The sequence below is a fragment of the Perissodus microlepis genome, chromosome 16, assembly GCF_051167445.1.
Source record: "Perissodus microlepis isolate ML-2025 ecotype Zambia chromosome 16, ASM5116744v1, whole genome shotgun sequence".
Taxonomy (NCBI): Eukaryota; Metazoa; Chordata; class Actinopteri; order Cichliformes; family Cichlidae; genus Perissodus; species Perissodus microlepis.
The window spans coordinates 31,249,450-31,263,313 of record NC_140476.1 but is presented as its reverse complement, the minus strand read 5'-3'; the positions used below and the strand labels follow the sequence as shown (position 1 = coordinate 31,263,313).

The window sequence follows — 13,864 nt, the reverse complement described above, 5'->3', positions numbered from 1 at the left end:
GATTTACACTAAAACCCCAAGACATTTGTGTCTCCTCCTCACACCAGAGATCTTTTGAACTGCAGCAGAAACTTCTTGGGCTGATGGTACCTTGAAATAAGCCCCAGTATTTGTCAGATAAGCCTATTAAAATGCTCCAAAGGCACCGACAGCACAAACAGCTTCAGAGACTCCAATTAGTGGAAGTGGGGCCTAGTAGACGCCAACAGGCTACAGCTGAATGTGCTGGGACACCTTCCAATCAAGTCAAGCCCCCCCAGGTTGTAAACATGCTTTATAATATGAAGTTCGATATGGACTGACTTGCTTTGCCTGACAGACTTATGTCATTTGCGCTACAGTTTTTGGCATAGGCAGTTACTCTGACATGCCATGTGAAAAAAAGATGATTGGTTGAGGGTACATTCATTACAGCAGTCCCTTTGTGTGCTTTCTTTTTATGCTACAAGCTAGGCTAACAAGTCTCGGACTTGTGAGCCGAGCACACAGAAATGACATTTGTGCTGATATATTTTCATCAAACTCGTAGGAAAAGCTTACTACAAAAATTTACAGCGTGTTTCCTTTTTGTTGAGCAATCAGAATTCACTTTCTCGTGTCACCAAGGCCGGTTTCTGTATAAACAAATTAAAACGAATGTCGTGCTTCTTACTGCAGCGCCCATAATATGCACTAACACACTTACTCTGGCAAATTTCACAGCAGGCTGACTCCTTTCTATTAGACTCCAGCTCTGAGACAAAGAGCTGAGAAACGCTGCAAAGCTTCAGTGCTAACATATTATTTAAGAAGACAAGCATGCAGCGTGGTAGAGAACTGTAACTACTGTCTGTCACTAAAAGTCCATAATTAACTCAATTTGCAAGCATTAACTGTATGAACATCTTTGAAATCACAGCCACAGTCTTCGAGACACAGTTTTGACCTTTGAACCAGTTAGATGCCCATCATGGCTACAAATTAAATTGAACTTTATTATATTAATATTATTGAAATAAAAACAAAAACACTTATGTATTCCCTGCATCTCAGTCATTGCTTAGTTGGAATGGAGCAGATATGAGGGGCAAGAAGACGGCACATTTTGAGGTTGACTAAAGGATTCGTGCAAGTTCAGTAGACTCGTATCTTTCCATTACCTAACTTCACTAATCCGAACAACTGCAATCACTCTAAGTGGTGTCATGGCGGTCTTTAACAAGTCATTAAGAAAATGAAGGGTTTCTAAATCATGTAAAAAAAAGCCATTGGGTCTATATGACCAATCATAAAGGCTGACAAGCGTACATGCTTCATCTCTCTTCATTCTTTACTATCATTGCACATTCACACTGTACATCAGAAGCTGGGGTATTGTCCTACATCAGTGCAAGCAAATGACAATAATTAAATACCATATATACAGAGTGGTTCATAGTCATGTCAATATCTCTGCCCTAACATTATCATCATAATTACAAGTCTGTTTGACAGTGAGACAGTTCATACTTTCACTTGCAAGCCAGGCAACATTCATCGGTCTAAGAGTTATAAACAGTAAATCAAGTAAAAGTAGGTAAAAGTAAATAAAAAATAGTGATTCACACTGGTAAGTAAGGAAAAAAACGTATGTTCAAAGTTCAAAACATGCTTTGAAATGTTGCTAGATCTCCTACTGCCTACAGTTAGTTGTGAAGTAAAGCCAAAGGTGTGTGTATAGCTTTGTACACCACAATTACACCACAATCCTTGGATCTTTGTGAAGTACGATGCCCTTTTCCAAAAAAATCAAACAACCAAACAAACAGCAAAACCCTGGCAGGTTAGTAGGCAGTGCTTTCATACAACCTGGCGTAATGTCGCAGATTTAACATGTTTTGGAACAGGGTGGGACCTGGTCTAATTACACTGGCTCTTTATATAAAGAACAAAAAAACACATATACATCAGATATTTCTGCCTGTTATGATTTAAGTTCTGTGTCATTACAGGAAGTGATGACACACTGATTTTACTTGAAGTGGGAGCTAAAAAGAAGGGTGTGGCTATCTAAGGCTGCAGATGGTGTAGTGTTTCTTCCACATTCTCTAAAGTGTTTCAGTTGCCTCGTCCTCACAGTATAACAGTAATAACAGCTACTACTTGTTGCTGAACCTCTCATTTTCAATCTAAATACTTACATAGCAGTGTTGCTTGCCAGATCTTCTTCTTCTAAAGTGGCCAGAAGTTGGACAGCAATTGTTGGTCTGTCAGTACTAGACAGTGTATAAAGCTAGCATTTGAGCAGTGGTGAAACACAACATTGAAAGTAAACTAAAGGTTTTGGATAATTGTGCAATACTGAGTGACGTTCCTAAGCATGTTGAGTTACTTAAACTCACCATGCTTTTTTTTTTTTAAATAAAAAATGCACTAGCATTCATACTATTTCAGCTTGTTTTCCCACCATCATGAATAATTTTAAATCTGCTGCTGTTGTTCTGTGCAGAGCTGTTGTGATGATTTCCTCTTTTAGTACAGAGCAGCATTATACTGGGTGGCTGCTGGTGGGCAGTTGGGTCTAAGAGTCACTTAAATGAGCTGACACGGTCCTTCTGGGAGATAAGTATAGAGCGTGCTATGGGGCAATTCACCACATTTCTGTTTATTTCTGCTGGTAAGAAAGGCTGATGGTTGCTGTTTCTGTAAACACTACACCAACACTACACGGGCTAATGCTGCTGAATAAGATTATAAACAGCTCGCTCGCCTCCCTTCCCCACCTCTGACAAGAAGTGAATAAGCTTGCAAAACTTCAAAATGCCCACACTAATCAGCATTGTGAATTCCCATTTTCTAGCCAACACAGCCCACTGCTGAGAAATGATAATAATCCTCCGTGTTGGCTCCGCTGAGATGTCTTTATCGTCAGTGCTCTGTAAGCAAAGAAAACATGGGCAAATGTAGAAGTGCCAAGTCTGTATTTACAGTAAAAGACCTGTTAAGATGATTTAAATCCAAGGAATGAGCGTCAAGTCTGTCTTGCCAGGAAAATACAATCACACTTTGGTCCCTTTTAATTAGTTAACTGGCATTTTCTATGTAAGAGGACAAACTAACAGAGCAGATATGCTTTCTATGAGCACCGTATCTTCTGCTTAATTGATCCCCAGTTAGCCATTAATTATTTGATTACCTCATTTAGTCCGCATGACATGGGTTTGTGTCAGCTCAGTCACTGACAAGTTAGCTCTAATTAAAAACCATGAAGCCATTTACCAGGAGGGGCGCAATAGATATTCATGAGATTGTTTTAATTTGTAATAAAGAGCGAAATTATCACCAGTGTTGAGACTATGAGCTGTTCTGTCGCAGCTACGTGCCATTGTCCCTCCATACGTCTGTGCTCTCGCCTGCGGCCTGACACGATGTGTCCATCTGCCTTAAATGGCCATTACGCAGGAGTAATGTGCTACCATGTTACTCATAATTACATCTGGCTGGCCACACCGGGGTGATTTCAGTCATTCTGTAGAAGATTTTTTCTTTTTTGCCTGTCTTGTCAAAGTGCTCTGGAACCGAACCCTTTAACAGAAGAAGATTTCGCTGGTTTTTACAGCTGCATTGAGCTTTATGGGGTACATAATATGGAAATCTCAAGAGTTATATTGGAGAGATGATGTTTATGTAGAAATTCAAAGCAAAAGGAAATCGTCCCACACCTGCACTGTAAACGTGAAAGCCAGATTCAGACTCTGAAAAAAGGTGACTGAAATCAAACAGACCCAGAGCGGCCCAAGGGCATCCTGTACCAGGGGGATTTTATATTTCCTGCAAGCTAAAATTAAATAAGAAACGTCTCTTTGATTCTCTTAAGGATGGATGGATGGCTGTTGTTTCCTCGGTCGGTTCGTTATAATCTGCTGCTGAAAAGTCACAGACTGAAAGTGTTTCCGGAGAGAAAAATTATTATTCACAAACGTTTCTGACTTGATCAAGGAACAGCTTTTCTGCACTCTGGTACATTGCGTTGGATTTTCCTTCAACTGATTGGGAAAAACGAAGTTTAAACTGTGATGAAATATTTTTTTGTTTTCTCCCATTTCATGGATCCTAAAATGAAATCGGAAGATAAATCTGTAATGTAAACAAACAATAGTTTTTTCTTGTATCTGAACAGGAAAAATAAGTCCTGCTGTTTGTTGTTGAGACAAATCTTTTATTTGCTTTTTCTTCTTCTCTCAGCTACACTAGCCTAACATAAATCCCTTTTTGTGTGTGTGAATCACAAAGTGCACAGTAAAAATGTCATTTTGACACCCACATCAAGCAAAATGTGTGCGTTATATGCAGGGACAGGGGCACAGTACAGAATTCGGGGCCCCATACATAAGCAGTCTCTGCGGCCCCCTTACTTTCTCGATCTCTCACACATCGTTAGACTGCTTTTGAACAAATAATTGAACCAACAAATCAATATTATACCTTGTAATATAAAGCGTCTTCAGGCGACTGCTGTTGTGATTTGGTGCTATACAAATAAAACTGAACTGAGCCTGCTGGCACATCACCTGCTGCTGCTAGCTCTCTCTGGCTGTTACTGAAATTAAGGCATTTCATGGTGCTAAGTTGTGTTGTTAACATTTGGCTTCCCTCAGTTTACTTCCCCTTGTTGCCCTTTCTTTCCTTTCATTTTTGATTGTATTTCATCAGCCCTCAGGCTGTTTTCACAGAGTGTGGGTTAACCTAAACCATTTAGCCTCTGTAAGGAGTAAAAAGGCCATCAGTAAAAAGGCCAATCACTACTTTTTTGTTTGGTCACCCAACCAATTTATTCAAGAAATTTAATCGTGGCATTAATTGCTTAGAAATAAAAAGTTGTAAAACAAACTTTTCATTCCAGGAGTTAGGACTGAATTATCAGCTCATAACACCATCTGTCCTTCAGCACATAAATGCATTCCTGTTTCCAGTACCATGTCAGTATCAGATTGTGCAAAATAAATAACTAAATAAAAAACTGGAATTTTATGTTGATGTCATTGGTGATTCAGTTTGGGTCACAATGTTCAGCTTTTAATAGGAATAACCAAAAGAATATTAAAGAAAAGATTGTTCAGTATATTTGTCATTACAACAATAATAACCACTGTAATTAAACAGCAACATTAATGTGTATTCATGCTGAATCACTGTGTATCACTGTGTTTGTCTTTTAACCAGGTGTGTTGGGAGATGACCAAACATTTCCAGGCACCGGTAACAGCATGCAAATAACGTGATAAATTTTAGTTGCCGTATTTTTCATTTTAATTTGAACTTCACCAGATGGGATCACTTTGTGCTTTGAATCGTCTTCATTAATGTTAAATGCTTATGCGAGGTTTGACTGAACAAAACCGAAAAGAGCCAAAAGCAGATTCTACCATTTATTACACATATTACATTCTTAAATAAAAATGCTCCACTTAACAGTTCTTGCATAGATATCTTACAATACCAATTTAGAAAAGAATTATGAAACAGACCAGTAACAAAAATAAATTTTCTTCTTCCTTAATAAAGAACATTACCATACTAACATCATATAATACAAATAATATTTTAAACACTTTGTACAGCAAAAAATCGTAAGTAAAACAAGAGAACGGAAAAGAAACTCAACTCAACAGAGGTGACAGTGAGAGAAGAGAGGAGGGCGGGGTGGAGTGAAGGGTCATGGATCCAAGGTTGATATGAACGGAGTTACAGAGCCCTTGCAGGGCAGGTGAGAAGGATGTCGTGATGGTGAAAACACATCTGCTTGTCTTAATTCACTTTTCTACATGTCCATTCATCCCAGAAAATATATAAGTGGGATCCCTCAACAGCTGTGGTTTGAGTACACACAGTGGGCCATACAAAGGTGCTGAAATACCACTCACAGTTAATACAAATATTGGATTGGCCACACGATATGTGGCATAAGGATTGGAACCAAATAAACTTTCTGTTAGCGTGGACGGTAATACTTGAAAAGTGCATGTCATTTCTACCATGTTACTTACAACAAAGGCATATAAATACACAGTCACTTTGAACAAGTAAGATCTTTTCTGAAAGCTAAGGTTAAACCTAAATTACATAAGTCTTCTGTCTGAAAGATTTTAGGTTGCCTGGCAGTATGATTGCATCATTTTAACAGTTACGTTATATTTCCTTCAAAATCATTTTGCTGTACTATTTCAGAAATGTAATCTCTAAGGAATATGGTTGACAGACTGCTAAAGCTATAGACTTTTGTAGACTGAAATGTTGATGGGAAGTCTTCAAAAGTGACTGTAACTAAAATAAAGATTGTATAGATTGCATATGATTGCATAAAATTGTCATAAAATCACATGTAAAAAAATTTTTAAACAGACAATAGCCATCCTGGACTGAACATTTTGATACCCTAAAAAAATAATGTGCCAAAAATCAAATATTTCAACGCAAACTTGTTAGTCAGTGAAACAAATATTACCTTGGCTGTGACAGGTCACTATTTCCCATAACAATATAGCACAGAGAAACCTAATTCTTTGGTACCAATCCTTTTGCCACATACATACTGACAGAACAGGACAGACTCCAAGAAGGAGTCTGTTAACTAAAAGCATCAGGCATCAGGCCAACTGAGCAGATTAACTGACAGAGTGTGTAAAGCACCTACAAGGATGGGTCATTTGAAAAAAAAACAAACAAACTGTACCCAGTGAGGACATTAAGCTGGTAAAGTTGAAAAGTTATTGCAGTCTCACCAAAGAACTGCTTGGGGATCCCAAGCTGCATAGCTCTTGAGAATACTTCTCAGAACAGCTGGATATCTATGAGCGTGTTGGGTCCCAGAGGGCTCTGATGGTTGTGGTTTTGGTAGAGAGGGTTTGGTGTAGGTGAAGTGAAACATACAGACACAAGGAGAAGGGTTAAGATCTGTGAATCTCTTATATACTGACACATCAAGCATGGACAAACACAGTAGTTACAGACAGCGTCACTCTGGGATGCCACTGATACCAAGAAAGTTCAACCAAGTCACAGCATGACTGAGTGTTTTCAGAGTACGACATATTCCTCCAGAGAAAGAGTGATGAAAAAGGCATTTAACTGGAGTTTTAAGCAGATATGTCAGTCTGATCTGCTGCAAGGTGACCTGTGGAAAATAGTTCTTGGTGGCCATGTGCATCCTGGTCATGTAACAAATGTTAAGTGGATATTTGACAGAGTGCTCCAACAGACTATGCTAGCAGTGCGCGCACATGAAGAGTGCAATAGCTAAGTATGATCATGTAGTGCAATGTTTGCAAGAACTAAAGCAGATCTATAGAAACGCTGAAATGTCTGAGCGATGCTGTTCGCCACATATGGTTAATTACAGACAGAGCGGTCTGCATGAAAGATCTCACGCTATTTACAAAAGCTGCCAGAAGTGACAATCCTTCATCAGGACGATATGGTGGAAAACTGTGAAAACTGAAGCCTTATCCATCAAAGGACTGTGTCTAAACAACTAACTGTGGCCACAGAGAATGTCTGAAGGTCATTTTCACACTGGGTTTGATGCCTTTTTCTCTGGTCTGCTTTTATGCTTTTACACTTGTACATAATCAGTGCTCGCAAGCTAGTTCTCTAGCTACATATGTTTTTATATAGCTAGTGCTTTTTGGTGTAAAAGCACTACTATTATACATAGCTAGTGCTAGCTAGCTATTTAGCCAGCGAATACTAGCTATATACATAGCTATTGCTCTCTTACTGAAAAAGCTTACACTTAATTTAAACAGCATTAACAGGCTAATCATCTAAAACTGAATTTCAGGTCACTAAATTTAGAATTAGTAACATAACCAAGGCTTTTAGAGAGCTAACAAGATTCAGACTCTTCCTTCAGTGTGAAACCACCTTCAGCAAATTCTCCAGATTCTCCCTAAACTCTATCCATTTAATGAAAGGGAATGGAAAACCTGTCTGAAGTTGCTTATATAATGGTTAAACATTCCCAAAGACTCAAGCCCACCTTGACTTTGAAATGAGACTTGACAGTGCTATCTGCAGTGTGCTAAGAAGCTAACTTGAACTAAAGCTACTTCACTCCTGCTTAAGCTGCTAGCGCCACTATACCAGGCACCCTATAAGACCATGAAAACGTTATTTTACATTTGTGAACAATGAGTTCGGCTCCAGCTGACAGTAGACGAGAGGACCGAGAATGTTATGAAGCATGAAGCGTTGGAGCATACCAGTAATTAAGCTTTAACAGGAACGGTTATGTAAGATCAACAGTCCCTCTCCTCCCACCGTCCATCCACCACTCCTTTTCTGCACCTCTGCATCTCAGCTCTTTCCACTACATCTACTACATTCACAGCAGTTAACTTGCAGATATGCAAATCTTTGGGCAAAATGTGTAAAGTGTGCATTCAGCATTCCCGCAGCTGATAGTGCATGGACAACTGCTGTGGACAGAAAGGGAGAGATGGGGTGAGGATGGAGGGAGAGAGGAAAACTAGAATGGCACTAACTGTGAACCACGGGGGAGGATCGGGGTACGTGGAGTGGATTAAATATCTGTTGGGACTTTGCAGATAAATGGTAATTTATTTTATCTGTAATCCATGAGATAAAATGCAATGGCTGATTTAATGATCTGGATATTCATGTAGGTAAATGATTTTTTTTAATTTGTTTTTTTTCCGTGAAAGTTCAGCCTCTTCAGTGAGTATCTCACTGTCTCCTGATATTTCTCTGCGCTAACAGGACTTTCTGTTTGTTCTACATCAAATGTGTCCACTGGGTGTAAGTCGGGCTCAAGGTCCCTGTTGTTGTTTTTTTTTTTTTCTCTTTCTCCAGACCACTAAATTTCCCTGTGACCCAGAGCTATCTCATTAGCTGAACTGCAACTTGAGAAGAGGACCGAGAGTTAATGCTAATCAGAGCTGTGGGACGGCAGCTAGCCGGGCCTGGAGGAGCCTGAGAGACGACAGGAGACCCGGGCAACACTGTGACAGAAAACCTGCTTTGACAGGCTCAGACGTGAAGGGAATGAAATGTGAATTTGTATCTGAAGTGACTTTGCGATCTGTCAAATGTCAGGAGGGGTTATGATTTACGAGGAGATGAACTGTGAGTTGCAATCGCTTCATGCTGGCAAGCACTACAATCTTTAATTTTGTTTTTGTAACAAACAATTTAGCTTTTTTGCCAGTGTGGCGAGTGGCACAACTGCTCAAAACCAACACAGAAATATGCTCAAAGCGACAAATCTTCTTAGAGAATCCTTTAAGCACAATGTTTTTGCTTTTTAGCATTTTTTAATTCAAAGTTTGTGAAAGATTAATTTAAGTCAAGTTTAAATTAGCATGAATGCAAAATGCTGCTTCCTATTTTTTATAAATAGGCACAAAAACCACTAATTGATTTTTTTATTTTTTTTGTTTTTTTATAGTTACATATAAACATATAAACAACAGCCGTCTTCCAAATAATTTGAACCGAATGCCAACTAATCTGTCAGGCAGTCTGATTTTACATGGTTTAAGATAAACCTGTGTAGTGCAAGGCATGAATTAGCATCTCTTTAATGCGATGCAAGTCATCAAGCTCAATGACTTGTATGCATGGATGAATGAATAATTGGAGGGTCAAAAGGAAAGAAAAAGAAAAAAAACACTAATAAACACATTGTCAGCCATTGCTTTGACCAAAGAAATAAATCCAACAGCAAATGCATCGACCAGTTCTTCCCTCACACAGCCGCACACTTGTTTACCAGTTTAAAAAGTCAGTTATAAACCTCTTTGCTGAATGACTGCTTCCCATCACAGTATGCCTAACAGGGACACATACATGCACACATAAACACATTCATGCCATCAAAAGCCTCACAAAAGTGCTACAATCCTGATCCCTCTATGATTGTACGTTGTATGGGAGGGCCTCTTTGCATGCCTCGACGCCGACAGCATGACTTTGCATTATCCAAGAACGACGAACACGACCATCAACACAGCTTCTGTAACGGAAACCAGCAAACGGGGCAAAGGAAATCAAAAGTGAAACACTGGATTCGCCTCCCACACGGGCTGCTTTGTCATATTTAGAAAGAGAGAGAGTTAATAGTGAAAGCTGCCGCTAGATACACAGAATTCATACGGAGGCGGTCTCCCACTGATCTCTCCTGAGTGGTGAGACTCTGCCCGTGGCTGAAGGGCAGTTCCACGCTGGAGGTTTTTGGTATCGATTGTTCGAAGCTGCACCATAACCCCCCCCCCCAACATTCCCCATCGGAGGGGAATGTTTTCGCTGTTTCACCTAATGAAGGCTGGCGAAGCCAACTGGCACGATGACTGGGTACACTGGGATGTGAAAACCTCCTGCGAGCTTCAGGAACCTGCACCCTCACCCCAACTGGACCCAGTCAGTAGCAGTGAATAATGGACTGTTTGCACGTGCTGCGGGGCATATACAGTGGGTGGTGGTGGGCGGATGCAGCGGTAGCGTCTGTTGGTGCCGAGTGCCCCGATTGCAAGGCGAGTGCATTTTTTTTTAATTAATTATTTTTCCCCGTCAACTATTGAGCAAAGGAAGCAGGCAGTGTGGACACACGTTTACCTCAGTTTTCTCAGATCCATCTTTTTTTCTTTTCTGTTTTTTTACATTAAAATTGTTGCTGATTACTTTCAGGGCACAGATAAAAGTCAGTGTTTTCATTGCACATTATGAACCTCAGGTGATTCAACCTTACTGCGTGTGTTAAATCAGTCAAATAGCATGAAAAGGACGCATCTATATGGTTGTGGGTGCTGAGTATTTTGTCAAAAATAACATAGTTTTTACACAGCACCATCAAGTTGGAAAATAAATTTGATTTGCCAGATCAAAACCAGAGCTGGAATTTCTACACAGCAAGCTTTGACATCCCCCAACAGTCTAGCTAACAGCTTCAATTTTCAGGCTACATCAGGGGTTATCCTGAACGTTTCAGGCAATTTTGTCATCTTGAAGCACTTTTTCCCACGAGCATAAACCATCTTTAATAATAATACTACACGCCTGCTGCTGGTTTAATGTTTCAGATCTGCCGCAGCTGCTTTCTTATGATTATTTCCGATGAAAACATTGACCACTGACTCAACTGTAACCAACAACGTAACCAAAGTCTCTGAAGTAAAAAAAAACGACCAAAAACCAGAAAAAACGCTGATTAAATGAGAGGCACAAGCTGTAGTGAGGGATATGTGGGTGATTGTTGGAACTGAGAACAAGCTGATTTCTCACTTCAAAGGATTTGGAATCATTTGTTACCTCCAGCCGAGAGCTAAGATACTCTTCTGCTAAACAACAGTTGCTAAATTCCTACTGTGAAAAAAGATTTCGGAGCAGAACATATAATTCCAGGAAGAGTGTGCGTGCGTGCATGTGTGTTCATGAGCAAGTGTGTGCGTTTGCAACAAAGCCTGCCATGCAGTGTGTGTTGTTTCCCCCAACTCTGTTCATTAGTTTAATAATTATTTTCCTAAATCTTATTAGTCTTATCTCAAGAGGAGCCGTGAGCGTAAGAACTGCAGTGTAAGTGTGTGTGTGTGTGTGTGTGTGTTGACGGAGCATGTGTGCTTGTTCTGTATGCAGCGTGTAGAGTGAGACAGAATTGTTTTTGTGTTGTTTTTTTTCCAAGTCTTTTATGATTTTTTTTTCCTTTGTGTTCCTTTTATCCTTATTTTTTCGCCGTAGAAAAAGGAAAAAGCACAGATAACATTGGAAAGAATTAAAAAGAAAAGTCAGTGCAGTCAGTGGATATGAAACAGGCAAAATTGACGGGTCGATGTGACCGTGTCTATTCAGAGCCACCACACAAAGGTCGGCTGGCATCTTTAGTTCCACGTGAACAACCAAAAAGCAGCTCCTGAGCTTCCATTCTCGCCCCGCAGTGCTGCCAGGGAGATGAGATCTCAGAGTCTGTGAAAGCGCTCGAGGATGACTTTCAGAATCAGAATGAAAAAGAAAAAAAAAACACAACAAAAGAAAAACAAATAACCAAGAAACATATTCCCAGTTTTTAAGCAATCCTCTGCCCGGCTGCTGTAGAGTACGAGACCACAGAGGTCATAACAAGGTTTTGTTTTTCAGCTGCAGGGAGTCACAGGGCAGAAAGAGCAGCACACAAATGAAGACCTCTCTACTTTCTGTTTTTTATTTTAGTCCAAAAAAAAAAAGCACAGACACAAACCCCTTTTCTGAGAGTCTGTGTGATTCTGTTGTTTGTTCATCCACTGATTTCTTGCAGTCTGCAGATGCAGAGTCGGTGCACATGGGGATTATAAAGACCAACAACGCTCTCCTTCTCATCCCACACATTCTGTTAAAGTCTTCTTAGATTTTTTTTTTTAGTTTTTTTTTTTGTAGTTTTTTTCTTCTCAAACACATTGCTGTGAGTTTTAAGACATTTTTTCCTCACAGAGAGAAAAAAGTGTCATTCTTTTTTTTTTTTTTTTAAATAACAATAAGAAGAAGAATTATCGTCCTCTAAGTAGAAAAAAGGGAAGAAAGTGTCGCTGCGCATTTCTGTCAGATGGCCTGCGGAGGCGGCAGGCATCTCGGTGAAGGTGAGAGATGCAAAACACCCACTGGAGGAGAGCCTGAGAGCTGCAGCGGCACCCGCTGACCGAGGCCCCGTGGGCGCACCAGCGGTGTCCCGGGCCCTGGGTTCGATTGTCACCCGTGCTGGGAGTCAATCCGTACAGTCTCTCTCCTGCAGATTTGGCATTGTTGTTTTCTTCACAATGAGTACTGGAGCTGACTGCGGCAGGTGACGGTTCGTGTGTTCCGTGTATGAGAAACGTCGATAAGAAAAGAGCAAGAAAGCTGAAAAAGAAAAAACAGTCGAATATCTGATTTCAAAAGCCGGTAAAGCACTAACAGCTGACTACATGGATATTTAAAAGTTTCTGCTCATCCAAAGTGACTCGATAAGTTTAACACACTGACTACGGAGAAAGTCTCAAAAAAAAGAAAAAAAGAAAGAAGGCGGGAAAATGTTTTGTCAAGCAAGTTGAGTACATGTTGATCTGGCAGTGTCCAAGCCCCCAGAGCTGCATGAGAGTGTCCGGGGTTCACCGGGGTGATGCATTCAAAGACGGGTGTGTGTGTGAAGTGTTTACTATTGCAAACGCGATGTGTAATTTTAAAGAAAAACAACAATCTAGCTACTCCTCGTTTTTTCCTCCTGCCCAACTTTCCCCCCGATGGCTGTTTGAGCCTACTGGTGTTTGGATTGGGGGAGGGGCGGCGGGGGGGATATGATGCAGGCAGTCGATAGCATGGCTGCCCATCCTTCTGTCCTCCTATCTCTCCTCCTATTTCTCCTTCTGCTCCTCCTCTTCCTCCTCATGCTCCTCCTGCTCCTTTTCTTTTCTTCTTGTCCTTCAGATGTGCCTCTTCATGTGCAAGGCCAGGTGATCCGACCTGGAGAAACACCTGTGGAGAAACATAGAAATGTTCCTTTTAATATCCAAAGAAAAGCATGAAATATGCATGTGAAATGAGAGCTTGGGCAAAGCAGAAGATGAATTTTTAAAAATGAATAAAAAAAAAGAGTTATATAAATGACAAATGTGCAGCTGTGCAAAGGCTCAATTAGCCCTCTTTCGTTGTATATTCGCACTAAAATAAGCACAATGCATCAGGTTGGCAAGTGTTGCTAATTGATGCCACCGGCTCTGTTTATTATCTGAGAATAAGCCACAGTCCCAGGGCCCTGAAATACCCACTGGCTCTGTGTAATTTTTGGAAAATCCCTATAATCACAGGCTCCTTGAACTTCCCACTGGCAATGTGTACTTGCTGGAAACTCTCCACACTTTTCGCACCCTGATGATAACCCCCACTA

At 40.4% G+C, this 13,864-nt stretch overlaps 1 protein-coding gene across 1 annotated transcript in view; it reads right to left on the bottom strand.

Moving 5' to 3' along the window:
• Positions 1 to 5,374: 5,374 nt before the first annotated feature.
• The window catches only part of klf7b (Kruppel like factor 7b), a 65,647-nt gene continuing 57,157 nt past the window's right edge, over positions 5,375 to 13,864 (bottom strand). Inside the window, exon 4 of the mRNA XM_084954525.1 lies at positions 5,375 to 13,452. Coding sequence (XP_084810651.1) covers positions 13,401 to 13,452 — 52 coding nt within the window. The 3' untranslated portion in view covers positions 5,375 to 13,400. The remainder of the gene's footprint in view (positions 13,453 to 13,864) is intronic.